The sequence below is a fragment of the Blastocystis hominis genome (assembly GCF_000151665.1).
Source record: "Blastocystis hominis, Singapore isolate B (sub-type 7) whole genome shotgun sequence assembly, scaffold_11".
Lineage (NCBI taxonomy): Eukaryota > Bigyra > Opalinata > Blastocystidae > Blastocystis > Blastocystis hominis.
In genome coordinates this window covers 30,230-53,495 of record NW_013171818.1, presented here as the reverse complement: position 1 = coordinate 53,495, position 23,266 = coordinate 30,230, and the positions used below count along the sequence as shown (strand labels likewise).

Below are 23,266 nucleotides of genomic sequence, written 5' to 3'. Positions count from 1 at the left end.
CACCGGGAACTCCGTTGAGGAATGCACGCTGCCCTACTTCTGCACCATGCTCAGCGACCGGCTTCGCGCCGAGCCGTATCTCTTGAACAGCTATCTCCGCCTGCTGGCTTCGATGGCGAGCACGAGTCCGTCCAGCGCGGAGGCCGTGTATCAGTTCATCGATACGGCTCCATCGGAGCACGTGAGCTGGTCGATTATGGTCAACGCGCTGAACGAGTGCGAGAAATTGATCGCGACGGACGGAGGGCAGCGAAGCTTGCTGAACACGGATCTGACGGGCTTGGTGGCGATGCTGCGATTGATGATCCAAGTGCTGCGCCACACGAGCAACTGTCCGAATATTCTCGCGTCGCTGCAGGTCAACACGGTCCATTTGTGCATCCGGCTGCTGTACCAGCCGATTCACGTGATGCTGAAGGCGGAGCTGCTCGCCTTTCTGACCTGCATCGCGTCCAACGCGTCGTACGCCCAGCTGATCCTCGAGCAATTGGAGGTCGGGCACATTCTCGATTCGGGGCCCCAGCAAGGACTTCTCTACGAGTTGGAGACCGTTGAGTCGAGCTTCCAGGCCTATCCGTTAACGCTGCATTTCTTGGAGCTCGTCAAGAAGCTGATCGAAGTGCTGGGCGTATCGGCGGTGGTAGCGAGTCCGGTGTTTCCGCACATTTGTTCGTTCGCGCTGCACCACGTGTTCGCGAAGTACGATCTTCTCACCTACCTGCCTTCGCGCAGCGGGGAGAAGTGGAAGCTCGCGAGCGAGAGTCTGGCCATTCTCTCGGAGATCGTTTCCTATTTCCCTGCCGTTTGCGGATCGCCGAGTAGCGACGCTTCGGAGCTCGTCAAAACCCGGCTTTGCGACACGGTCGGCGAGCTGCTCTCGGCCGATTTGGCGCTGCAGAAACTGTTTTCGCTTCTGCAGCTCTCGCCCTCGCACTCCCTGCTCGACTACGCGACGTTGCCGAGCGATTGCATCGCGGAGAGCTCGCTCTTCGTGGACTCGCAGCTCTTCGACAGCTACGGCCCGCAGCTCCACTTGCTCATCGTGGTGGTGACGCTGCTGCAGCGACTGCTGGGGGTCTCCACCGAGGCGATTTCGAGGCTCGGGCTGCACTCCTCCACGCATCCCTCGGCGCTGGTGACGTCGCTGGCGTCGCAGCTGCTCACCGACAGCCACTCCGCGCTCTCGCTGTTCCTCTGCGCGACGTCGACGGGGTCTCCGAGCCTGCAGCGTGCGACGTTCGGCGCGCTGCGGCTGTTCTGCGACCAGGTGAACCAGGGAATGCTGATTTCGATTCTGGACAAGTACCCGACGGAGGTCGCTCTCGTCCAAAACGCCCTCATTTCGCTGCTGTTCTCCGTGCTCTTCACGCAAACCCCCGAGGAGGTGGCGAACCAGGCCGTCCACGCGCTGCTCGACTGGCTGCTGGCGCACGCGCGCTCCGCGTTCCCGTCCGTGACGTCGCTCCTCGTCCTCAACCTGCAAAGCCTTTCGGCGGGCAGTCTGAGTCCCAGCGAAAGCGTGCTGGGAACGCTGCTGGCGTTTGTGAACGACCCCGTGCTGGTGGCGTTCCACGTGCAGGCGGCGAGCAAGGTGCTGCGACTGCTGTGGCTGCTGTGCTCGCATCAGGAAGTAGGGTTTAAGGGGAAATTGGAGGGTAGCGATCGATCGTTCCGCGACTCTGCCAAGCGCTGCTCGACGCCCAGGTCGGTTTGAGTCTTCTCTCGGCGCTTCCTTTCCTTATCGAGTTCGCGAACGGCGTTCAGGAGAACGAGCGGAGTGAGGCGAGCCGACGGCCCGTCCTGGCTGAGATCATCGGGATTGGCGAGGTGCAGGAAGGCGAGCATTCGCGAATCGAGAACTTCGTCTCGCTGCACAACGTCGCGGGATACACGCTGAAGCTGCTCTGCGTGCTGCTCTACTTCCAGAAGCACTGGAATCTCTCGCTGCAGCTGCTGGGAACGCATCTGCGCGCGTGTCTGGAGTACGACGCGTCGGTCTGCGACTCGCTGCGCGTCGATCCGCCGTCGACTTCGCCGCTGCTCGATCTGCTGCAGATCGTGGACCAGTCCTTCGTGGAGCCCTCGCAGATGCCCGCGTATTTGAACGTAGAGGGAAGGCTTTGTGTTTGAGACACAGGACTGCACGGCCAACGCGTGGATCCAGCGCGAATCGGGCGATACGACCTACGTCCAAGTCGATTTGCTGCAGTTGGCGCGGAACATCCGCGACGTGGCGACGCGCAACGGCAGTCCGGCGGATCAGATCCCGTACTTTGTGGACGAAGGCACGCGCTGGACCTACCAGGTACGCGTTTGATTGGAGATCGACCGCAGTGGAATCTGCACATGGCGCTCGAGGCCGCGAAGACGCTGGCCTTCTCGGCGGGCTGCCAGCTGCTCCACTTCGACCTGCTGGAGGCGCGCGAGGTCATTTCGCTGCTCCCCCGCTTCGCCGACGCGCCGTTTTCGCTGCATCTCGCCGTGCTGCAGGCGCTCATCGCGCTGCTGGTCCGCACGGATTCCTACGAGCGACCCTACTTGGCCTCGCTGAGCGCGCTGCTCCTCGATCTGCTCCGCTTCCTGCGCTCTGCGCCGCCCTCCCTGCTGCCGCCCTTCACGCAGCAGACCGTTCTTTCCGGGCTGCTGAAGGCCGTGCTGGCGCCCGCCGTGCAGCAGCGCCAAGACGAGCGAAGCGACGCCGCGCGCGTGCAGCTCTACCTCCCTCTCCTCGCCTTTCTGACGTAGTCCCGCGGGGAGGATGCGATGGTAGGCCGATCCTGGCGGTCGATTCGCTGTCGCTGCTGGAAACGCCGCTGCGCGCCGCGCTGCCCGCTTTGAGCGCGTCGCTGCTACAGGACGTGAATCTGGCGGATCTGCAGGGCCGCATCGCGGTGCTGTCGCTGCTGCGCGTGCTGCTGGAGAGCTGCGTGCGCGCGGAGCTGCTGCGCGTGATTCTGCAGCGCGAAGACGTGCTTCTGGTGATGGCGCGAGGGCGGATTGATGCGTAGTCGCTGCTGCACTTGCTCGATTTCGCGGATACCTCGCTGCTGAACGGCGATTCGCTGCACGTTCTGCAGCGAGAAACGTGGAAACCTCGTGGAGCGGTGACGTGTAGCGTGGTGCGGCTGCTGTCGCTGCTGATCGCGGTGGCGTCGGACATTTCGGGCGCGATTCGCCTGCTCGACCTTTCCGTGTTCTCCGTTCTCTCCGACTGCCCGCTGCTGCTTCTCAACTCGCCTCCAGGCTTCGCCATTCACCCCAACAAGCTCTCTCCCTCCCAGCGCGACGCCTTCCGCCGCGTGCTTCGCCCCATGCTGCAGCTGGTCCTCACGCTCGTCCAGACCGTCCGGTCTTTCCGCGGGACGCGCGACGAAGTGCTCCGCTTCGTGCGAGCCACCGTCAACGCGTCGCTGGTGCTGCTGGAGGACCGCCAGGCCGACGAGACGCTCGCGTTGGAGGTGCTGGCGCTGTACCAGGCCGTGCTGGCGCTGCTGGCGTGCGAGAAGGGAATGCTGGAGGAGGATTTGCGCGGATTCGAACGCGTGGTCGCGGAGAAGATGCGGGAAAATCTGCGGCGATTGGAGGAGGAAAGGGAAGGAGCGCTGGGAAGGAAGAGCAGAGAGGGAGGAGAGGACGAGGACGAGGATCGGAGGGAAGCGAGGGAAGCGAGGGAAGCGAAGGAAGCGAAGGATCCAAGGGAGCTGAAGGAACCGAAAGAACTGAAGGAACCGAAGGAGCCGAAAGAACCAAAAGAACCGAAGGAACCAAAAGAACTGAAGGAGCCGAAGGAACAGAGAGAACAATTGCTGCGACGTGTGGCGGAGAGTAGTGTGGTATTTTTGCATGCCTTTGGGGAAGAGATTCCAGAAAAGGTTGTTAAGATGTTGGAGGAGAGTTAGACGTATTTTTCGTCTGTTTGTTGGAGGAAAACGAGAGTTGGAGTTTTTTATGATAGTTTGTTTGTCAAGAATATGGGGTCATGTGTATCAACACCTGGTAGGTCTCCGAGTGGAAGCGATCATTTTATAGAAGTAGTGAAAGGAGATACCGAACCAATTCCGTTGTACGTTGTTTTGTTGTCTAGTCGATGTTCTTACTCTGTATAGGGAGACAGAAGAAATAGCAAATAGTAATTTACCGGAAACTACTGTGATTTCAAACAGTGGGATTTTTAAAGGCTGTTTACGATAGATCCGGATTCTAAACAAATTAAGAGTGCAAGTATTGAAAATATTGAGACAGGAATCGATACGCCCAGAATAAAAAGCGAGGAGGACCATGAAACAGACTATAACTTGAAGATTTTATCAACTTCGAGAAGTGTGACTTCACTGTGATTGTTATTTAGGTCTGTCCTCGTTGTCTAATCCTCATGAAGACCATCCGTCTCCCTATCAAGAAGAAGTGTTTTCCATCTGTTCTGCAATCAACCAGGGAGCGGAAGAGGAGACGATTTTGAATAATGCTCAAAAGGATTTCGTGACGAAGGTAATTTCGGCTGTGGCTTGCTGAGCAAGATCGTCGAGAGCGACGTCGACAACAACAACGACATCCACGTCGTACTAAGCACGCTAGGCCTCGCCAACCCCGTCTGCGAGCGGCTGGTGAACAAGTACCTGGAGGATGGTAGGGCCGGGTTTCCCCTTTTCCCCAGGCCAATGGAGCTCTCTGCTCACGAACATGTGCTCCCGCTATCTCGAAGCGCGCGCCTCGCTGAGTCCGGAGGAGGCGGAGGCCATTTCCCAGTTCCTTCGGCAGAGCGTTCAGTTCATCGAGCAGTGCATTCGATTTCGAATTCTCGAGGTCACCCCGCGGGAATCGCACTCCTGCACCTCGACGCAGACGCTGCCCGCCTCCCACACGCCCACCGGCGATGGGTCTCTCGACGATCCCCACGACACCGCGAGCCTCTCCGCCAAAACGGACAGTTCCGTGGTCGCGCTGGTAGGTTCCGCGGGGAGAGTCGAGTGCAGACCGATATCAGCTCGGTGTCCTTCCGCTCGCGCGAGTTTCGCGCGATCAAGCTGCTGATTCTGGCGGTGGCGGAGCTGCGAACGCGCTACCCGGACGCGGTTCGGCAGTTTTTGGTGTGTTCGCCGACCGATGCCGCGCTGGGGAAACAGGGAAACACCCCACGAAACGGCGAAGAAAACCGCGGTGAAGGGCAGAAGGAGGTGCAGAAGGAGGTGAATAACGAATTGCAGAACGAATCTCATAACGAACCTCATAACGAAATTCATAACGAATCTCATAACGAACCTCATAACGAAATTCATAACGAATCTCATAACGAACCTCATAACGAAATTCATAACGAATCTCATAACGAAATTCATAACGAATCTCATAACGAACCTCATAACGAATCACAGCTACCCACCCAGAACGAAACATCGGCCTCCTTTTCGGCCTCCTTTTCGGCCTCCGTCTCATCGCAGGTCGAGGCTTCGCAGGGAGGGTCGAGGGAGGAGCCTGGACTGAACGAAGCGGAGGCCAAGCAGGCGCTGCGTCGCTGGCGACAACTGCATTTGGTGGTAGGAGCGAACCGGAGGGTTGAGAGCGAGGGGACGGCGATTAGTCGGCTGACCGGGGAGGAGGACGTGCACGACATCACGGACGTGAACGACATCAAACGCGAGGTGGAGCAGTTCCAGCCCATGGAGGCGAACTTCACGGGGTCGCTGGGAAGTAGGGGCGCGGAGGCGCGATAAGTCTAGTCACGGAGCACGCGCGGCGGAAGCAGGAAGAGGCGAGAATGCAGACGGTGTGGGAAGAGAGCGTGCAGAGCGTGTGGAGGGAGGATTTGTGGTTCAAAGCGGTGAAAAGCGGGACGGAAGAAGACCTGCAAAACATGGAAAAACTGCTCGGAAAGGACCCGAACGCGTTCTATCATGAGTGGGATCCTCGAAAGCTGATCAACTGCGGTAGGCGTGGCGTGGATCCTGAACAGTAGTGGATTCGCAGAACCGAACGGCGCTGTACTTGGCGTGCTACAACTGCAATCTCGCGATGGTGCGGTTCCTTGTGGCTCGGAACGCGGACCCGCGCATCGCTCGCGTCCTGGACGAGAAAACGGAGGAAACGCCGCTGGGGTGCGCGGTGCGATGGGGCTACGTGGAAGTGGTGAGTAGGGACGACGGGGAAATGCGAGATAGAAATCCTGGTGGAGCAGGAGAAGTACTGCAAGGTGGAAATAAAGACGATAGCTCGACTGAGGAAGCGATGCAAGAACAAGGAGATTGAAGAGATTTTGAAGAAGAAGTATTTGGAGTATAAGAGTGAATTGAAATAGCAATTGTATCATGGAATTGTTTGTGGGAAAAAGGAAAGTGTCGCTTTCTCCGAAATGAAACAAACAGCAGCAATCCTCTTTTCTATACGACTGTTTCACGCAGTTCAAAAACGCATCAGGCACATCTACAGTCGCAGACTCGCTCGAGAGAAATACTATTTCCTCGCCACACCTTATTGACGAAGTTAAACGATGTCGGAACGATCAGGATCTTCTTGAGTCGAGGGAAGTCTACAGGAAAACAAGGGATGCGCGCTCCACTGTCGACAGTCAAGCGAAGAAACATGAAAAACGATTTGCTGAGAGCAGTAAACTTCCGCAAGGATTGCAGGTCTTCAATGGAATACCTCCCAGCAAAATGTACCGATAAACTCCGCCAAATTGTATTCATCAGAGGCTGCATCGTTTCCATAACACGCCCACACGCCAAATCGAAGTGAAGAAAGCGACGGCAATGTCTTAAACTGGACATTGCGTACTGAGAAGAACGCTGCATTTCCGATCTCAACGCGCTTCAACGCAGGAAGATCTGGCAAACATTAAGGGAAACGAGATGAACTACTTATAATTCTCAATGCTTCTGCAAAAAAGAAACAAAACGACAAGTCAGCTTCTTCCTCACTGGTGGTTACTGATCCGATTATTAGATCCGATAGCATAGGACAGTCTGAGTGTGAGCAATAAAATAGAAAAACGAAATATATATATAGATATATATGTAAATACCTTGAATTTCGAATTTAATAAAGTCAGAGAAAGAGTTCTTTCCTAAAGAAAGAAGACGCAGTTTTGGGTTCTTGGCGATAATGAGATGCTTTTTTTGCTGCTGCGCCAATTCTTTGTGGCGATGGTGTGATTCCCACGAATTAGTGACTACAGAAAAAGAATCATCGTTCACTATAATCTCCTCCAATGCACGCATGGAGCGAATCTCAAGTCGCTTTATAGCATGGCACGAACCCTTGCCAACGACAAATCGTTTCAGGTTTTCGCATTTCGATAGATCAATAACTGACAACGAATTGCATGAAAAATCTCCAAAAATGAGCTCCTCCAGATAGGTCGAAAACTCAATTGGAACGGAGTCATCAGAGATCGTTTTGGATAGCTCCGCAGGCTTGTCTTGGAACCATTTTCCTTTATGAATAAGCTTCCCAAAGCGGTCATATGCAGTGCCCTCCCCTTGGCGCAAGCCCGAACTCCACTCTCCTTCATATTCAATTTGCGGAGGGACAAAGTAGGGGAAATAGCTGGTTCCAACGCCTTCACGAAAACTATTCACCTCCATCCCTCGATAGATCAAGTTGTTGTCTTTGTCATATTCCTCTCCCTGCCCACAGGAGCGGCAGAGTGTAGATTGCCCTTCCCACCTGGAGCCATCAGGACTATCCAGAATAGCAAAGTCATTTGGATGTGCGAGGAGATCCATCTGCTGTACAATACGGTCATTCTCATAGAGGACAGTATTAATCAGTTTTCCCGTTTGCTTGTAGAACGAATACGTCAATCCCTCGCGCTTTCCTTCTTTAAATGTACTAATCACACACACATCCTCACAATCGCCAGAAATGTTAATCTGCGTTATTCCATCCCTTTTCCAATCCTTTAGCCTTCCAATATAGGTAGTTTGCACGACCCTGGCTTTTTTGTGCTGTTCTTTTTCTGCAACTTCTTTGCCGTTTCGTGGCCTTTTCATAACGCATTGAAATGTTAATCCCGAGGAATACTCAAAATCTATCCTACCCGCGGTTTTATTTATATTCCCTTGTGTTCTCAGTCTTTTTTCTACTTTATGTAAGATATTTCGGACGGAATGGCTAATGAATAGAGTATTATACGGATCAGGCTAATAGTGAGAAATGTCTCAAGCAACAAATACTTCTAACCTGTACCTTTTGGAATTTGTCGTAGATTCATAGACCTCCTAGTGATTTTAATGTTCCGGAAAACTTGGAAGAACTACTGACAGCGTATTATCAAGAAGTGAATCCTGAAAAGATTAGCGGTGTATATCCTCTTTGATTACTATGACGGTTTATAGGTACCTAACGTTGTGAAGAAATACAAAGGTAACGAATGGAAGTTATTTACTCGTTTATCGAAATTGTGCTTTTTGTGGATCTGAATTGATTCGTAGGTATAAAAAGGATCCCTGGCCAATACGAGCAGGTTCGGTTGAGCCTAGATTGTCACAAGAGGTCAAGGAAAAAGAAAGTCGTAGCGAGCTTCTAAATGAGGTGTATCAAGAAGTGGAGTTTTTGAAGAAGAGGCTGGACGAGGCGGAAGCCTTTGTGAAGGAGAAAAATACCCAAATAGAGGAGTATACCAAGTTGCTTGACCGAAATGGCCAGCAATTGGAGGAAATCGAGAGCGAGAATGTAGATCTGAAGCAGAAGCTTCTCGAATCGGAGGAACAGTGCAAACAGAGCTCTTCGGAAAACACGCGATTGAGCATCGCGTTGAAGGAGGCCGAAGAAGCCAAGCGAGTCTTAGGAAACGAAAAAGCGCGATATGAACAATGTTTGGAAGAGAAGGAGAACGCTCTGTTGGACCAGAAGAAACAAATCGAGGAGCTGAACGTGACGTTGAAAACACGAGAAGAGAATTCGGAGGCGATGCATCAAGAAATGGAATCCCTGCGCGCATCGTTGAAAGAGAAGGACGATCTTTCTCTCAATTTGAAGAGCCAAGTGGAGTCGCTCACATCCTCCCTGCTTGCGAAGGAGTCGTCCTCGACCGAGCAATCGGCTGAGCGCGAGCCAGTGGCTGGCGACGCGAGCGACGCGAGCGAGGCGCTGGCAGCGTTGCAAAATGAAGTGGACTCTCTGAAAAACTCTCTGAAGGAGAAGGAGAAGGTCGTGGGAACGCTGGGAGCCCAGGTGGAAACAATGTCCTGCACGATCGCGGAGCAGCGCGAGACTTGCGAGAGCATGCAACAGGAAATCAAATCGCTAAAGACTTCGATAGAGGACAAGGAGAACCTGATCGCTTCTCTGCGTGACCAGGAAGACGCATCGGCCTACATGCTGAAGGAAAGAGAAGCGCAGATTGAAAAGCTGGAGGTCTCGCTGAAGCAGAAGGAAGAGGAGCTTTCTTCGTCCTCTCTCCAGCTGCTGGAAAAGCAGGAAGACATTCTGAAGCTGACGACCACTCTGCAGTCGAAGGAAGAGGAAGTCACAAGTCTCTCCAAGCAGCTGTCCTTCAAGCGTTCCTCGCTGGACACTCTTGCGAAGAACGAAATCCAGAATCTGAAGCAGCAGCTGGAGGAAGCGGAGAGCGAGGTGTCTTCGCTGAGCAAGCAGCTGGACGACAAAAGCCAAGCTGTGATCCAGCTGCAGCATGAGGCCGAGAAGCTGCGCGAGCGAGTGAAGCCCGAGTCTTCCACGGTGGATGTCGAAGAGGTAGGGATGATTGTCTCGCGAGGTTCATTGTTTGTAGCATCTTCAGGAAGTCATGAAGCGAAACGAGGAGTTGGAATTGCAAATCGTGTCGCTCCAGCGCCAGCACGACGCACAGTGCGCCGAGACCACAAAGCAAATGGACGAGAAGGCCACGGAGATTAGCGAGTTGCAGTAGTGCCACGCTTTGATTTGGACTCTCTAGACAAACGATCGCGTCTCTCAGAACCCAGGTGACTGGGTTGGAAGGCCAAGTGACGACGCTGCAGGGAGAGAAGGATCGAATGCTGGAGGAGTGGAATGCGGACAAGCAGAAGCTGGAAGAAGAGCGCCAGGCGACGCTGGCGATCCAGAACGAGCTGCACGAGAAGGAAAAATGTCTCGCGGACACGGCTCAAGAGCTGGTAGAGTGTTGAGCTGGCGTTTTATGTAGGTGTCGGTGAAAGAGGCGATGGAAGAGACCGAGAGCAAGCTTCGCTCCTCGAAGGAGGAGCTCGAGGTGCTGCAGGGACAGCGAGCGGAATACGTCGAGCAAAACAAAAAGCTGGAGGAAGAGGTGGAGATCCTGAAGAAGGACAACAAGGACATGAACGTGCAGCTCGCAGACGATGTAGCCTCTCCGCCTCTCTCCGCTGATCCGTAGCTAATTTCCAAGCTTCAGTCCAGCGGAAGCAGTGAAAAGGGCTCGCCACTGCCGACCGTGTCCGCCGCCGTGGACGCGTCCGCCTTCACGTTGAAGACGTTCCTGATCTTCTTAGAGACGATTTTGTCCAAGTAGGTACAACAGAGAGACCACGTGATTCGAAGGGAACTGCTGTCTACCAGCGATCTCGAGAAGCGTAGCGATCTGCCGACACGTTCACTTGTAGCTATCGCTGAATCGGACCTCCAGCAGATCCAAAAGCTTCTTCTGGATCGCGTGATCACCGTGCAGAATCTGCTGAGCTTCGGAGTGATCGAGAAGCCCTGGGTGAAGGACGACGTGTCAAAGGTGTGCCACAATTGCCATACTCAGTTTACCTTCGTGAACAGAAAACAGTAGTATTTGGGGAGGTGCATTGATAGAATAGTCACTGCAGGTGTTGTGGAAGCGCATTCTGCGGCAAGTGTGCGAACAAATATGTTACGTTGCCAGGAGACAGTACTAGTAAAGTAAAGGAGTGTGGGATTGGTGATTGTTAGCGCGTTTGTGATGATTGTTTTATTGTTTTCGATCGTCTCTCCGGATTTCTTCTTCAAAGAAGTTAAGTTGTGATATTTTATTTTTTTATTTCTCGTTTGTTGTACAAATGATTCCATGGTTTTTTTTACTGGTCATGGTTGAGATGCGATTGACTACTGTCAAAATAAGCGGGTAGAAACATGCGCATTCAAAAATACTCTGCTTCCATACCTTGCATTTTCCTTGCTCTTGTGTGTTTGTCTAACAATTGACAAGATTTGAAAAAAAAACTTAACAGGGAGGGGATATACAAGTCTCAGAGGAAAATTCAGCTAGAAGAGTGGTTCCCCCTGGGTTGTGCGTTTCATTCCACTAATCCAAGAATGAAACTCCCAAAATCTCGAAAAAGCCTACAATTCCATTAGGATTGAAGTATCCATCCCTTAAACAAGGTAGGAATTTGGATCAGCGCTTGGTTATCTATCTAGTTTAATTTGAATAGACTCTGTACAGCGAAGAATGGACGCAATATCAAAGCACGCATATATGGCTAGAATTTCCGAGCAAGTCGAAAGATATCAGGAAATGGTCGAGCATATTAAATATGTAGCCTCCCATCCTAAGGAGGGTCAGGATCATGTTATTTTGACGAAGGATGAGCGAAGTTTACTCTCTGTTGCTTACAAGAATGTCGTAAGTTGCAGAAGAGGGTCTTGGAGATCCGTCAAATCTTCAGAACAAAAGGAAAGTGCTCACCCTAATAGTACTGTTCTCCCGTTGATCATTGAGCTTCGAGAGAAGATTGAGAAGGAACTTACGGATATTTGTATGGAGATCATTGGTCTGCTTCGTGATTACCTGATTTTTGATGGAAAAGAGAACGTGGAAGATCAGGTCTTTTACCTGAAGATGGTCGGTGATTATTACCGCTACCTTGCTGAGTTCCAGACCGGCGAAGACCTTGAGAATTCCAAGATGAATGCTGATAAGGCGTGCGAGATTGGCTGTTTTCTTAACGTTTAGATACCAAGATGCCATGAAGAGAGGTCAGGAAGCGAATCTCTCTCCTACGATCCCTGTGCTTCTGGGTCTGGCTCTGAACTACTCTGTCTTCTATTATGAGATTTTGAACAATCCGGACAAGGCCTGCGAACTTGCAAAGCATGCTTTCGATAAAGCCGTAGCCGATCTTGACTCACTGCAGGAGAACGATTACAAGGATGCAACGCTGATTCTCCAGCTTCTTCGTGACAACTTGACTCTTTGGACGACCGACGTGGAGCAGAACTAGGTGTGATGATGTATATTGATTGCGTTGTTTGTGCGAAACAGCAATGGAGTCATTGATGGTTTAGTAGTAGTAAAGTTACGAATTCTATTATTTCTTTTCTTTCTTTTCTTTCTTGTCCTTCTTCTCTTTCTTCTCCTCCTTGTCCTCCTTCTTTTCCTTCTTTTCCTTCTTCTCTTTCTTCTCCTTCTTTTCTTCCTTCTTCTCTTCCTCCTCCTTCTTCTCCTCCTCCACCTTCGGCTGCACCTTGTACCACTCCGCAGGCGTTTTCTCGTTCGGCTTTCCGTTCTGCCGCTCACGCTCCTTCCCCTCTCCCTACCTTATCCAGCAGTCCGCTCGCGATCATCTGCTTCTTCTTCTGCGCGACCGGTCCCAATCCCCACCGTCTCGGATACGTGTCTCTCTCCATGATCACTCGCTTCAGCTTGCACACAATGCCATGATCGCACGACGCCATCACCGCCGTGGTCATCTATCCCTCAGCGTCCTCGCCCGCGCCCACCTGCGCCACGCCGATCGCGATGGCCTCTCCCTTCGTCGTCATCAGCACCACTTCGTCCCCGATCTCGATGCCGTCCGAGAAGCGCAGCAGTCCGGGGATCATCAGCTTCGCGCCGTAGCAGATCGCGTTCACCGCCGAGTCCTTCACCACCACCTTCTTGTGCTTCAGCAGCAGAATCTCCAGCGGACGCACCACGCGGCGCAGATAGCTCTCGTCCTACGCGTCAGCGCCAAACCGAACTCCCACGCGGCGCGTGTCGTAGACCCACTGCGCGTCCAGGACGTCGTGCATCGTCACGATCCCGTCGTTCTCCGTTATGTTCCCCGATCGCACGCGGCGCAGCTCCTGCATGTGCCCGCCGACGCCCAGCAGAAGACCCAGGTGCACGCAGAGCGTTCGGATGTACGTGCCCGCCTGGCAGCTCACCCAGAACGCTCCCAGCTGCTCCTTGGGATCGTACTCGATCAGCTTGCTCTCGTAGATCGTGCGGATACGCAGCTGCCGCTTCACCGCAGCGATCAGAGGCGGACGCTGGAACAAAGCGCCCGTCAGCTTCTCCAGAGCTTGCTTTAACTGCATTTCGTTGTCGATCGCGTTGTGGAGACGCACAATCGACACGTACTCCTTACCGGCGCCTTGCTGGCTCTTCGCAAGACGGGTAGCACGGTCAATGCAAATGATCAAACAACCCGTAACCTTCGGATCCAAAGTACCGCTATGACCCGTTCTCTCGCAGCGCAATATGCGCTTCACCCAAGCCACTACCTCGTGAGAGGAAGGGTTGGCGGGCTTGTCGAGGTTAATGCAACCATAGCTAATACTCATCCAAAATCACCTCCAATACGATATGTAGTCCTTCAAGGGACGATTGAGTGGAGAATTTCCCACAGGAATAGGAGTGTAGTGGTACGAACGAACGTTCAGCTTGTCATAGTTCTTAAGCAGCAGTGGCCACTGGGAAGTATCCAATTCAGGGCTTTTAGACTCCGACTTGATCACAAACTCGTTCTCTGCGACTGTGCTCTTTTCCTTGCTCTTTTTATCTATAAATATAGTGTGTCCAAAAAGCGAATCCTTACCTCCAGCCATTATTAACTCTTGAGGTTGGTTGCGATAAAATGGGAAACTCTAGATTCCCGCGGAATTGATCCAATGCAAAATTACAACAGTCAAAAAAGATAATCGAATCCATAACATTATCTTCTAGCTGTGGTGATGATCTTCTTCCTATTCTTTCGTCAAACAGCACATTTACGCTTTAGGGGAGAAACTATTGCTTGTTAGAGAAGTTGGACGTGTCAATGTCTCAATACTGTTAGGAGCGGACTTTTCAAATTCTTTCTTCACACATTCAAATGAGTTCAAATCGAGCTGTAATTGCTGTAATTTTTATAGTTCATTGTAGTGTGTATTGAGATGGGGTAAAAATCTCTATGATATTGATGTTGCGGATGAGACGGGATTGGAGTTTAAAAAGCGTATTGAAGAGTTAACGAGTAAGGAGAGCTTGTCTGGCTAGGTTATCCTAAGGCGTTCCTGTGAAGAAACAGAATATCGTTTGTAACGCCTTATGGAAGGGGTTTTTGGATGACTCGTTCCAGTTTAATGCAGTTTCTATTCCCGCCTACTGCTCGTTCGTTCTAATTGCTTCTTCGAACATATCAGTTGCTGAAATATCAAGTAGGCGTTGGTGTACGTCCTTCCAGCTAGGTGGAGGATTTGTGGAAAATCTTTCTGAGAGTGAGGCCAGATCGAAGGGTTATCTTGCCCCCGCAGGTCTGACAAACCTAATGAACACTTGTTACGCCAACTCTGTAGTCCAGGTTCTCCACAATATCCCCGAATTGAAAGAGGGCGTGATGTCTTACAGTCTCAACAACAATCCTGGCGGGACTCCTGGCGCTCTTGTGCAGAAGCTGCGCGACACCTTCAGTGATCTTGACAAATCGACGGAGGCAGTTCGTCCGTTCGCCTTCATCAACGTATCCGTTTAGGGAGCGATTCATCGCAGGAAATTCGTCGCAGCGAAGTGTTCGGACATCGCGAACGCGGTTTGTACCAGCAGCAAGACGCGGAAGAGTTCTGTACCTACGTGCTGAACGCGATTTCGGCGACTCTTCCCACTCACACGTCCACTGGAACCTCCAACCTGGTGGACGATCTGTTCCAGATTGGCTTTCGCTGCACGTGGGATCCCACGATTTGCGCGACGTGTAGATATTTGTGTCCCGAGTCGGGCGAGTCCTACGTGACGGACGAGCACGCGGAAAAGCTGTTCTGCAACATCCGAGGCGGCGCGAACGAGGAAGTGAAGGTGAACTTTCTGGCGCAGGTGGGGAAAGCGAGCGGAGCTGATGCGCAGGGATTGAAACTGGGTCTGGAGGGCGAGGTGGAGAAGCACTCGGACGTGCTGGGCCGCACGGCGCTGTGGAAGAAAACGATGGAGATCAGCAGTCTGCCGAAGTATCTGTGCGTGATGGTGGCGGTTCTCTGCTGGGCTGATGGCGTAGTTCATGCGGTTCTACTGGAAGCAGCTGCCCGAGACGCGCGAGGGCGGCATCGCGTGCAAGATCATGCGAGCGGTGGAGTTCCCGTTCCGACTGGACATCAGCGAGTTCTGCACCCCGGAAGTGAGGCTGGCGATGAACGTAGCGTTGAAGGGGACGGGCAATGGGTAGATGGTGCGCGACACGCTGGAGAGCGAGCAGTACCAGGACTGCGTGAAGGACTATGGGGACAGTCCGGACTTGAAGAACGGAATCCTGCAATCGCTGCTGGAAGACAGCGCGGTGCCAACGAGCTCCGAAATGCCGGTGGGGTTCGCGGGGTTCTACGAGCTGTCCGGGATCGTTTCGCACATGGTAGGAGCGGAGGAGAGGCGTGAGAGGTAGGGAGACTCGGTGAAAGGCGGACATTACATTGGGTGGGTGAAGAACAAGGGGAAGTGGTTTAAGTGCGACGATGACAAGGTGAGCGCGGTCACCAGGCAGACGATTCGGCAGTTGAAGGGAGGAAGCGAAGCGCAGTCGGTGTATCTCTGCTTTTATCGTTATGTTGATTCGAATTTATAGGCGGATTGTTTGTTTGAGATAGTAGGGGTGTGGAATGAACGTTGGTGTGAAGTAGAAGCAGGAACGAGTAGTACTTTACATAATCGAACAACCCTTTGATCCAATTCGGTAGGTATGATCCATCGCACTCTATTCAAAACTTTCTCACAATTCTTCGACACAAATCTTTGCGTTATAGTGTAAATTACATAGCACCATTACTCCAAAACATCCATTGACTTTCTATTTCGACCCTTTTAAGAATCAGTATCACACTCTATCCCATCTCGATGCAACGAAAGGAAGGAACGAATGTAACACTCATAGGAATGGGTTTTCCACTAGGTAGTTGTTCCCTTTGTCCATGGTTCCATCTCTTGGTGGCTTGGTAACAATGGATATCAGAGCAATATGTACGACTGGAAAGGTTTGATAATATGACAATTTTTAATGTATAGCCTATATCCGTGGCGTAAACGGTGAAGATCTATCTACTTTCATTAAGAGCGTAACGTTTACTCTCCATCCAAGCTTCCGTCAAAATCAAAGAGGTTTGGACTTGGAAAGAGATCAACAGTAGTCATTGATCATTTTCCTTTTGAAGTTCGAGAGCAAGGGTGGGGAGAATTTGAAATTGGCATCAAGGTGGAATTCAAAAACGACGCTGAGTCTCCAGTGACTTTTGGACACTCTCTCCTCCTTCATCCTGTGAATGGAGAGCCTAGCAAGGAGAACGTGGTACGTATCTTGCTTTCCGACTGATCCACAGCCTGTTGTCAACGAGATTTATGACGAGTTTGTGTTTAGCGATCCTACAGAGTACATGTACCAATTATATCCTGTCCACAGCATTGCTGTTTCTTAACGAAAGGCTGATGACGCCCATGAAAATCCCTCCTCTGCCTTCCGAGTCGATCTATTGGGAAGCATTCAATGAAAGCGAGTGTCTTTCTATCATCATGCGTGCCCAAAACTATATCACAGATGAGCTTATTCGTAGAGCCTTCGGCGTCCATTGTTGATTCATAGGCACACGCGATGCTTTGATTTCAGCAGAACTGCAATCGGCGTCACTCCCTCAAAACCGATTGAAGCAGCAACCAAATAAATAAATAAATGGATAGATAGATAATTGAATACATGAATACATGAGTGAATGAATACATGAATACTTGAATAAAACCATCAAATAACAACGAAACCAAGGGAGCAATCTGACTCTAATTACTTGTACTTTACAATGTTTGTGACAAGGAAACAAGACAAAAAGAAACAAAATGATGTCTTAATTCGGGAACTGACCAAAGTTACTGACGATAATTCCAATGATAATGCCGTAAATTCCAAGAGCCGATGCAAAAATCTGCGCAATAAGCATCTTCGCAAAGAGCTCTCCGTTCTGGGCATCACTCAGCGCGCAACTAGACCCACAAATACCAACGGACAAGCTGAATAACACTGAATAACAAAAAGACCTACCCGCTCGTAATATTCGACAAACCCACACTAAGACCTGCGCTGAAGATCGCATAGCCAGCAAAATACATTGAGGCAATGTCATAATCAGGACGCAAGTTCCCATCGACGTAACCACTGGCAGACACTTTGTTGATAAGGATAACAGCAATGATGATCCCATAAATAGCGTTTGCTTCGCAGAAAATAATACTATTCTCAAAACTCGTTAAAACCGCTACCTAATTAAATTCTTCGATCGGATTCTAGGCGCCTTAACACAGCCTCCCATAAGAGTGGAAGCAGCGGTCCAAATACCCCTGAAAGTAACGAACAGGAAGAAAACACTACCAAGCAGCTCCAATCACCGACAGAGCTAAACCGCACGCGATTCCAATAAACGAGAGCGAATACGGAGAAATGTGCATAAAAACATCGTTCCAATCTACAAAATCGCGAAAAACAAGGAATCATACCGTCATTGTATATCGAAAGAACGCTACTCATGGTTGACACAATTAGATCAAAATGAATAGAAATAGCAAGTGAGATTTCGAGGCAAAATGATGAAGTGGAAACGTAGAAGTGAATTCAAGCATCCTAGTTTTGGGTGATATCTCACAGAATCACACGATAGGTTGATTCAAAAGAAAGAAATAAAGTAAAGATAATAGAATGGAATAAACAATGCATGTGTAAGGTTGCCAGTGCAAAAAACACGAACACTAAATTAGCTATGCCTACATAAACCAGAATTGAGTTTATCGAGCACTTTTCTTGTTCCCTTGTTAGACAGTAAGTTTTACATATATAATAGGTAATTCTCTACAAGACCTTTCCATCACTGAATTATTAAAAGCAAATATATAATTAGTTTTTACTTTAGTGATGAGTGAAACACCAATATACAGTGATGACTATGTTCAAATGTGGAAGATGGTTGAGGAATCGTTTGATCGTTTATGTACCATTTGGGATGATATTGGTGTACATAGCTCATCATCACGTGATGAGTTAAAAAGAAACTATATAGTAAGTTGCAAAACTGCATTAAGTGTTCACTTGGAAAATGTAGTGAGAGAGGAGGAAAGTGTATGTAAAGTGTATTTTCTGTACTGTAGTATCGAAAAACGCTAATCCAATCATTTGAAAAGAAAGAACAAAAGTTGAACGAGATGTGCACGAACCTTGGGTATGATATAGGAATGGTATGAGTAATATTCGATTCCTTATTTTCAGATATGGAAAAATGAAAATGGTGTAGATAGACGAGAAAACAAGACCTTGCGTGAGAAAGAGACGATTATCGACAAAATTTTGGAAGAAGTGGATCGAGTATTTTATCTATTTATCTATTTATGTAGAAATATGTTAGTCAAATGATAAAGAGTGAACAGCTTATTAATGAGCTGAAAGGGTTATATGATGAATTAGAGGAGGAGATGGAAAGTGATTTTCGTAATCCAGAAGCGTTTTTGACTGAGGGTAATCGCAATCTATTATTAGCGAGGATTAACGACATTTCTATCGTGAAGGTATTATCTAGTTTATGCTGATTATTTGTAGGAGAAGCGAATCAATGCCCGTTCTCGTTGTTTGAATGAACTAAATTCCTTTTATACCCTCCTTGGAATAACTGCCGAGAATGCCGAAGATGAGTTTGATAAGCAAGTGTTATCGCATCCTGAAGTAAGCTGTGGCCGATTCTTTTGTTTTAGACATTGTCTCTAAGGAAGAGCGACATTGAAAAACTGTATCATCGATGTAATGCACTCTCCGAATTGCAGGTAAGGATAATCGAATGGGATCTTTTGGGATAGACCGACCGAATCAACATTATAAACCAGTACATGCAGCAAATCGAAGCGCTCTGGAAACTGCTGGAAACGTCTGCGGAGGAGGTGGACGCCTTTTCGGCCAAATGCCAGATTAACTTGTCGAACGAGACGATTTCTCTGGTACGCGAGTCACCCATTGTTAAGAAATAGCACGAAAACTATCTCCACCAACTGCAGGAGCAAGTGAAGCAGCGACTGACGCAGCTGATCCCCGCGATTCGTGAGGAAATCCAGGGTTTGTGCTGTGAAGAGAGTCGATGTTAGGCGTAATCGATTACATCTGCGCGTACAGCAACGTCCTGCAGAGCTGGGATTTGTCGGTTTTGCAGGCCTCGCCCGGTATTTCTGATCGTTCCGACTGACGGCAGAGAACTTCACGATGGAGCTGTTCGAGCAGCACAAGCAGCTGTACGAGCGACTGCGCGAGGCGAAGAGCACGCTGGACCCGGTGGTGGAGAAGATTAACAAGCGGGAGAAACTGCTGAGCACTCGACTGGAGCTGGAGGCGCTGCGCAGCAACCCGAATCGATACTCCGATCGGCGATATAGCAATAAATAGTGCGCGCTGGAACGATTTTCAAGCGTAGTTTACAGAAAGAAATCCAGATGAGCAAGGAGCTGGCGAGACTACCGTTCGTGAACAAAGAATGCATGCAGGCGATTAGCAGCTATGAGGCGCAGTATGGGGAGATCGTTATGAACGGAAAGCGATATATGGATGAGCTGAAAGAAGAGGAGATCCTGTCTCCGAGAAAGGTTGGAATGTGGATGGACTGTGAGGGTAGACGATGGCGTCTGTGCAAACAAGAATACCGAAGAGAATGTGATAGTGTGTAATCTGTTCCTCAGTTTAGTTTTTCAATTCTCCTCTCTTTTGTTTCTAAAACGAAGTTTATAGTTGTTTCGATTGTTCGCAAAACATTTTCATTTCCTAGCCACAACGAGGAAGGAACTATAATTTGAAATCGAATAGGACCCATTAATGCAAAATCATAGTAGATATAAATAGCGAAAAGGGAATATAGATTCGATGCTGTCCCAAAAAGGAATTTGGGTCCATCCAATCTCTTTGAGTCGTTTTCATCAGTAGTGTTTGCCGCATTCATTTAGTCATGCCATTTAAGCGTAGGTAAGTATTTGTTCTAGTCGAAAAAGTGAAAGCAATGCTCGAGTTGTTGGAAATTGGGTTTAATGGCTTTCTAGAAATCACGGTCGTTCGAAGAAGGGTAGAGGTCATGTGAAGCCTGTCCGTTGCACTCACTGTGGCCGTTGTGTGGGAAAGGTGAGTTGTTGTTGTTTTTGCGTGATGGGTTTAGGATAAGGCCGTGAAGCGTTTCCAGGTGAGAAACATTGTCGATGCCTCGTCCCAGAGAGATATTCGTGATGCTTCTGTCTATGAACGTAGAATTTGGTGAAGGGTGAGCTAATTGCGTAGAGTACACTCTCCCCAAGCTGTACATCAAGCAGCAGTACTGCGTGTCGTGCGCTGTCCACGGTCGTATTGTCCGTGCCCGTAAGGTTGAGGACAGACGCATCCGTGAGTACGTGCGTCCTCAGTTCAAGGGAGTAGGCTTGTACAATTGAACTAATGGATAGGATCGTTCTTAACGTCTTAAAGGAGCGATTCGTCAAAGGATGTTGGCAATATTGCTTGTTTGTTTTAGAATTGTCGTTCTGTGACTCAATGCTTATAGCAGAGTGGACAGAATATGGTAATAGAGACATAGTTTCGACCCCACCAATTTGTAGTTTTTTTCGAAACAGGATGGCTCGTTCAGAAAAAGGGTAGGAAGTAGGAATCCATGCTAATTTTGTAGAGTTGGCTTGCATTTTCAAAGTAATGATTGTAGAGTGAACCGATGGAAATAGAAGAACAACAAACTACACCTGTATCTAAAATCGTGATTAGTTTGACGAATAGTCTCATGAAGACCAAAGAAGCGTCCACGAAGAAGCTGAAGCGGAAGACGAAATGCAGAGCGATCGAACATCCGAATATTCAAAGGTACACGCTTGGAGTGATAGATGAAATGTAGTCGTTAGCAGCTGAAAACGCAGACGATGCAGACAGCGACGTAGGGAATACTTGGAATAGTTTATAGAGTGGGCATCTGTAACTTCAACTCGTTCTCGACAAGAAAAGCAAAAGCGTTTGCTCGATTTCTTAGTAAAGCAAAGCCCTGTATTTGGCGGTTTTATCGAGTCAAGCAAAAAACAAACTGCTGCAACGCGTGGGAGGTAGTTGTTCCGAGTTCCAAATGACTTGAAGACGTCGGCTGAGCATTGATAAGACGGGTGATAAGAATGAAGACGAGGACGAGTCTCTCTCTCCCAGGGATGAAGATATCATTCATCTACAGACCCAGCCCTCGTGCATTCAAGGAACAATGCGCAGCTACCAGATCGATGCTTTGAATTGGCTGCTGCACCAACACCAACTGGGATTAAATAGCATATTAGCAGATGAAATGGGTATTCAACAGGACGATTCTGATTGATTGCTAGGTTTGGGGAAAACGTTGGAGACGATCTCTCTCTTGGGCTTTTTGAAGCAATATCTGTCGATCAGGTTGTCTGTGGATAGAGTGAATCGATTATAGTGGTCCTCACTTGATTTTGGTTCCGAAATCGACGCTTGGCAACTGGGTGAATGAGATCCAAAAGTTCTGTCCGTCGCTCCGCGTCTTGCGTTTTCATGGCACAAAAGAAGAGCGAATCGACTTGAAGCCGATGGTTCGCGAGAAAGACCGAAGCTGGGACGTGCTGATCACTACGTACGAAATGTGTGTGATAGAGAAAGGCCTGTTCCAATCTGTGGACTGGAACTATTTGGTAATCGACGAGGCTCATCGGCTGAAGAACGAGAACAGCAAGCTGAGTTTGGTTCTGCGCCAATTTTCGGTGAAAAACCGGCTTTTACTGACGGGCACTCCGCTCCAAGTAGGACGCGACGATCGCTCGTTTATGAGTAGAATAATCTGCACGAACTGTGGGCATTGCTGAACTTTTTAATGCCCGAAATCTTCGGCTCGCAAAGCGTGTTCCACGATATGTTCAATTTGGAGGAAGACGCTTCTCTCCAACAGAAAGAACAGATGATTCAGCAGCTTCATCAGGTGTTGGAGCCGTTCATGCTGCGTCGCCTGAAGTCCGACGTGGAGCATTCTTTGCCTGTAGATGTTTTTGTGTTGTTGATGATGATTCCAGCCCAAAATCGAGACGATTCTGTATGTCGGCATGTCCTCAATGCAGAAGGAGTTGTATAAGAAGGTGCTGGTGAATGATTATGAAAGTGTGAGTCGATGGATGATGCGATTCTATCTCAGATCGTGAATTCGCGCGCAGAGCGATCGCATCTCCTGAATCTTTTGATGCAACTACGCAAAGTCGCCGGTCATCCGTATTTATTCGAGGGGGTGGAGGATCGTTCGCTGGATCCGATGGGAGAACACGTGATCACGGTAGAGAAAGCTGCGGAATCTGAGTCTAGAATTGCGGAAAAATGGTGTTACTGGACAAACTGCTGAAGCGATTGAAGGAAAAGGGATCGCGCGTTCTCTTGTTCAGTCAGATGCGTCGGGTTCTGGACATTTTGGAGGTTTCTGCGAGGTGAATCGATTCTGATTGGTAGGATTATTGTAATATTCGAGGCTTCGAGTACTGCCGCATTGATGGAAGCACGGAGTCTGTGGATCGCGAAGAAGAGATCAACAGCTTCAATGCGGAGAACAGCACGAAGTTTGTGTTTCTTCTTTCTACGCGGGCGGGCGGTCTGGGAATCAACTTGGCGACTGCGGACACGGTGATTCTCTACGACAGCGACTGGAACCCGCAGGTAGAGCAGGCGAAGGACGGCTCGAATCGTAGATGGACCTCCAGGCTGAAGATCGCGCTCATCGCATTGGGCAGAAGAAGACGGTGAATGTGTACCGGCTCGTCACGGAAGGGACAGTCGAGGAAATGATTGTGGAGCGAGCCAAATTGAAACTGCGACTGGACACATTGGTGATTCAGCAGGTAGGCGATAACGGGATGAAGTTTTACGAATTAGGGACGTTTGCGCGAGAAATCGTCGCTTTCCAAAGAGGAGATGATGGAGATGATTCGGTTTGTGCTTTCGCTGCGTGTGTGAACCGTAGACATGGAGCCAACGAAGTGTTCTTGTCGACTGCAAACGGGATTCAGGACGAAGACATCGATCGCATATTGGAATCGGGTCATCAGCGAACCGAGGAATTGGCGCACCGCGTCGAAAAGGCGCTTCCGTCCGACGAGCAGTAG

At 49.8% G+C, this 23,266-nt stretch overlaps 13 protein-coding genes; 9 read left to right on the top strand and 4 right to left on the bottom strand.

The window, feature by feature from the left end:
- Positions 1-4,623: 4,623 nt before the first annotated feature.
- On the top strand, positions 4,624-6,305 carry GSBLH_T00001418001 (uncharacterized protein; the record flags this gene model as incomplete). XM_013039828.1 has 6 exons in its annotated part: positions 4,624-4,944; positions 4,974-5,534; positions 5,565-5,688; positions 5,718-5,924; positions 5,954-6,127; positions 6,156-6,305. 6 exons carry the CDS (start codon positions 4,624-4,626, stop codon positions 6,290-6,292), a joined length of 1,524 nt encoding a protein of 507 aa, XP_012895282.1. The 3' UTR covers positions 6,293-6,305.
- A 57-nt stretch (positions 6,306-6,362) lies between these two features.
- On the bottom strand, positions 6,363-6,788 carry GSBLH_T00001417001 (uncharacterized protein; the record flags this gene model as incomplete). XM_013039827.1 has 3 exons in its annotated part: positions 6,363-6,417; positions 6,449-6,625; positions 6,657-6,788. 2 exons carry the CDS (start codon positions 6,786-6,788, stop codon positions 6,563-6,565), a joined length of 195 nt encoding a protein of 64 aa, XP_012895281.1. The 3' UTR covers positions 6,363-6,417; positions 6,449-6,562.
- Positions 6,789-6,935: 147 nt separating this feature from the next.
- On the bottom strand, positions 6,936-7,988 carry GSBLH_T00006270001 (uncharacterized protein; the record flags this gene model as incomplete). The annotated part of the gene is made up of 1 exon (XM_013039826.1): positions 6,936-7,988. The coding sequence occupies one exon, from the start codon at positions 7,986-7,988 to the stop codon at positions 6,936-6,938; it is 1,053 nt and encodes a 350-aa protein (XP_012895280.1).
- A 1,446-nt stretch (positions 7,989-9,434) lies between these two features.
- GSBLH_T00001416001 (uncharacterized protein) lies at positions 9,435-10,468 on the top strand (the record flags this gene model as incomplete). XM_013039825.1 has 4 exons in its annotated part: positions 9,435-9,693; positions 9,731-10,094; positions 10,124-10,300; positions 10,334-10,468. The coding sequence occupies exons 2-4, from the start codon at positions 9,975-9,977 to the stop codon at positions 10,466-10,468; spliced, it is 432 nt and encodes a 143-aa protein (XP_012895279.1). The 5' UTR covers positions 9,435-9,693; positions 9,731-9,974.
- Positions 10,469-11,281: 813 nt separating this feature from the next.
- Positions 11,282-12,162, top strand: GSBLH_T00001415001 (uncharacterized protein). XM_013039824.1 has 3 exons: positions 11,282-11,304; positions 11,341-11,844; positions 11,876-12,162. Exons 2-3 carry the CDS (start codon positions 11,372-11,374, stop codon positions 12,141-12,143), a joined length of 741 nt encoding a protein of 246 aa, XP_012895278.1. The 5' UTR covers positions 11,282-11,304; positions 11,341-11,371; the 3' UTR covers positions 12,144-12,162.
- Positions 12,163-12,188: 26 nt separating this feature from the next.
- Positions 12,189-13,731, bottom strand: GSBLH_T00001414001 (uncharacterized protein; the record flags this gene model as incomplete). XM_013039823.1 has 5 exons in its annotated part: positions 12,189-12,428; positions 12,460-12,612; positions 12,643-12,858; positions 12,889-13,456; positions 13,487-13,731. 5 exons carry the CDS (start codon positions 13,729-13,731, stop codon positions 12,231-12,233), a joined length of 1,380 nt encoding a protein of 459 aa, XP_012895277.1. The 3' UTR covers positions 12,189-12,230.
- Positions 13,732-13,836: 105 nt separating this feature from the next.
- GSBLH_T00001413001 (uncharacterized protein) lies at positions 13,837-15,713 on the top strand (the record flags this gene model as incomplete). XM_013039822.1 has 10 exons in its annotated part: positions 13,837-14,015; positions 14,048-14,138; positions 14,173-14,322; positions 14,353-14,624; positions 14,654-14,829; positions 14,860-14,974; positions 15,005-15,121; positions 15,153-15,290; positions 15,321-15,503; positions 15,534-15,713. Exons 1-10 carry the CDS (start codon positions 13,998-14,000, stop codon positions 15,711-15,713), a joined length of 1,440 nt encoding a protein of 479 aa, XP_012895276.1. The 5' UTR covers positions 13,837-13,997.
- A 390-nt stretch (positions 15,714-16,103) lies between these two features.
- Positions 16,104-16,557, top strand: GSBLH_T00001412001 (uncharacterized protein; the record flags this gene model as incomplete). Its single annotated transcript, XM_013039821.1, has 4 exons — positions 16,104-16,119; positions 16,151-16,243; positions 16,273-16,427; positions 16,462-16,557. The coding sequence occupies 4 exons, from the start codon at positions 16,104-16,106 to the stop codon at positions 16,555-16,557; spliced, it is 360 nt and encodes a 119-aa protein (XP_012895275.1).
- Positions 16,558-16,977: 420 nt separating this feature from the next.
- On the bottom strand, positions 16,978-17,439 carry GSBLH_T00001411001 (uncharacterized protein; the record flags this gene model as incomplete). Its single annotated transcript, XM_013039820.1, has 3 exons — positions 16,978-17,140; positions 17,172-17,360; positions 17,390-17,439. 3 exons carry the CDS (start codon positions 17,437-17,439, stop codon positions 16,978-16,980), a joined length of 402 nt encoding a protein of 133 aa, XP_012895274.1.
- Positions 17,440-18,035: 596 nt separating this feature from the next.
- GSBLH_T00006269001 (uncharacterized protein) lies at positions 18,036-19,347 on the top strand (the record flags this gene model as incomplete). Its single annotated transcript, XM_013039819.1, has 9 exons — positions 18,036-18,218; positions 18,269-18,355; positions 18,387-18,482; positions 18,512-18,682; positions 18,714-18,836; positions 18,866-18,934; positions 18,968-19,105; positions 19,136-19,220; positions 19,250-19,347. 9 exons carry the CDS (start codon positions 18,036-18,038, stop codon positions 19,345-19,347), a joined length of 1,050 nt encoding a protein of 349 aa, XP_012895273.1.
- A 17-nt stretch (positions 19,348-19,364) lies between these two features.
- GSBLH_T00006268001 (uncharacterized protein) lies at positions 19,365-19,822 on the top strand (the record flags this gene model as incomplete). Its single annotated transcript, XM_013039818.1, has 2 exons — positions 19,365-19,543; positions 19,573-19,822. 2 exons carry the CDS (start codon positions 19,365-19,367, stop codon positions 19,820-19,822), a joined length of 429 nt encoding a protein of 142 aa, XP_012895272.1.
- A 258-nt stretch (positions 19,823-20,080) lies between these two features.
- GSBLH_T00001410001 (uncharacterized protein) lies at positions 20,081-20,633 on the top strand. XM_013039817.1 has 5 exons: positions 20,081-20,159; positions 20,189-20,267; positions 20,302-20,386; positions 20,421-20,551; positions 20,582-20,633. Exons 1-5 carry the CDS (start codon positions 20,149-20,151, stop codon positions 20,591-20,593), a joined length of 318 nt encoding a protein of 105 aa, XP_012895271.1. The 5' UTR covers positions 20,081-20,148; the 3' UTR covers positions 20,594-20,633.
- Positions 20,634-21,372: 739 nt separating this feature from the next.
- GSBLH_T00001409001 (uncharacterized protein) lies at positions 21,373-23,266 on the top strand (the record flags this gene model as incomplete). The annotated part of the gene is made up of 11 exons (XM_013039816.1): positions 21,373-21,457; positions 21,491-21,554; positions 21,586-21,925; positions 21,958-22,158; positions 22,193-22,279; positions 22,312-22,446; positions 22,476-22,583; positions 22,617-22,820; positions 22,853-23,002; positions 23,037-23,092; positions 23,125-23,266. 11 exons carry the CDS (start codon positions 21,373-21,375, stop codon positions 23,264-23,266), a joined length of 1,572 nt encoding a protein of 523 aa, XP_012895270.1.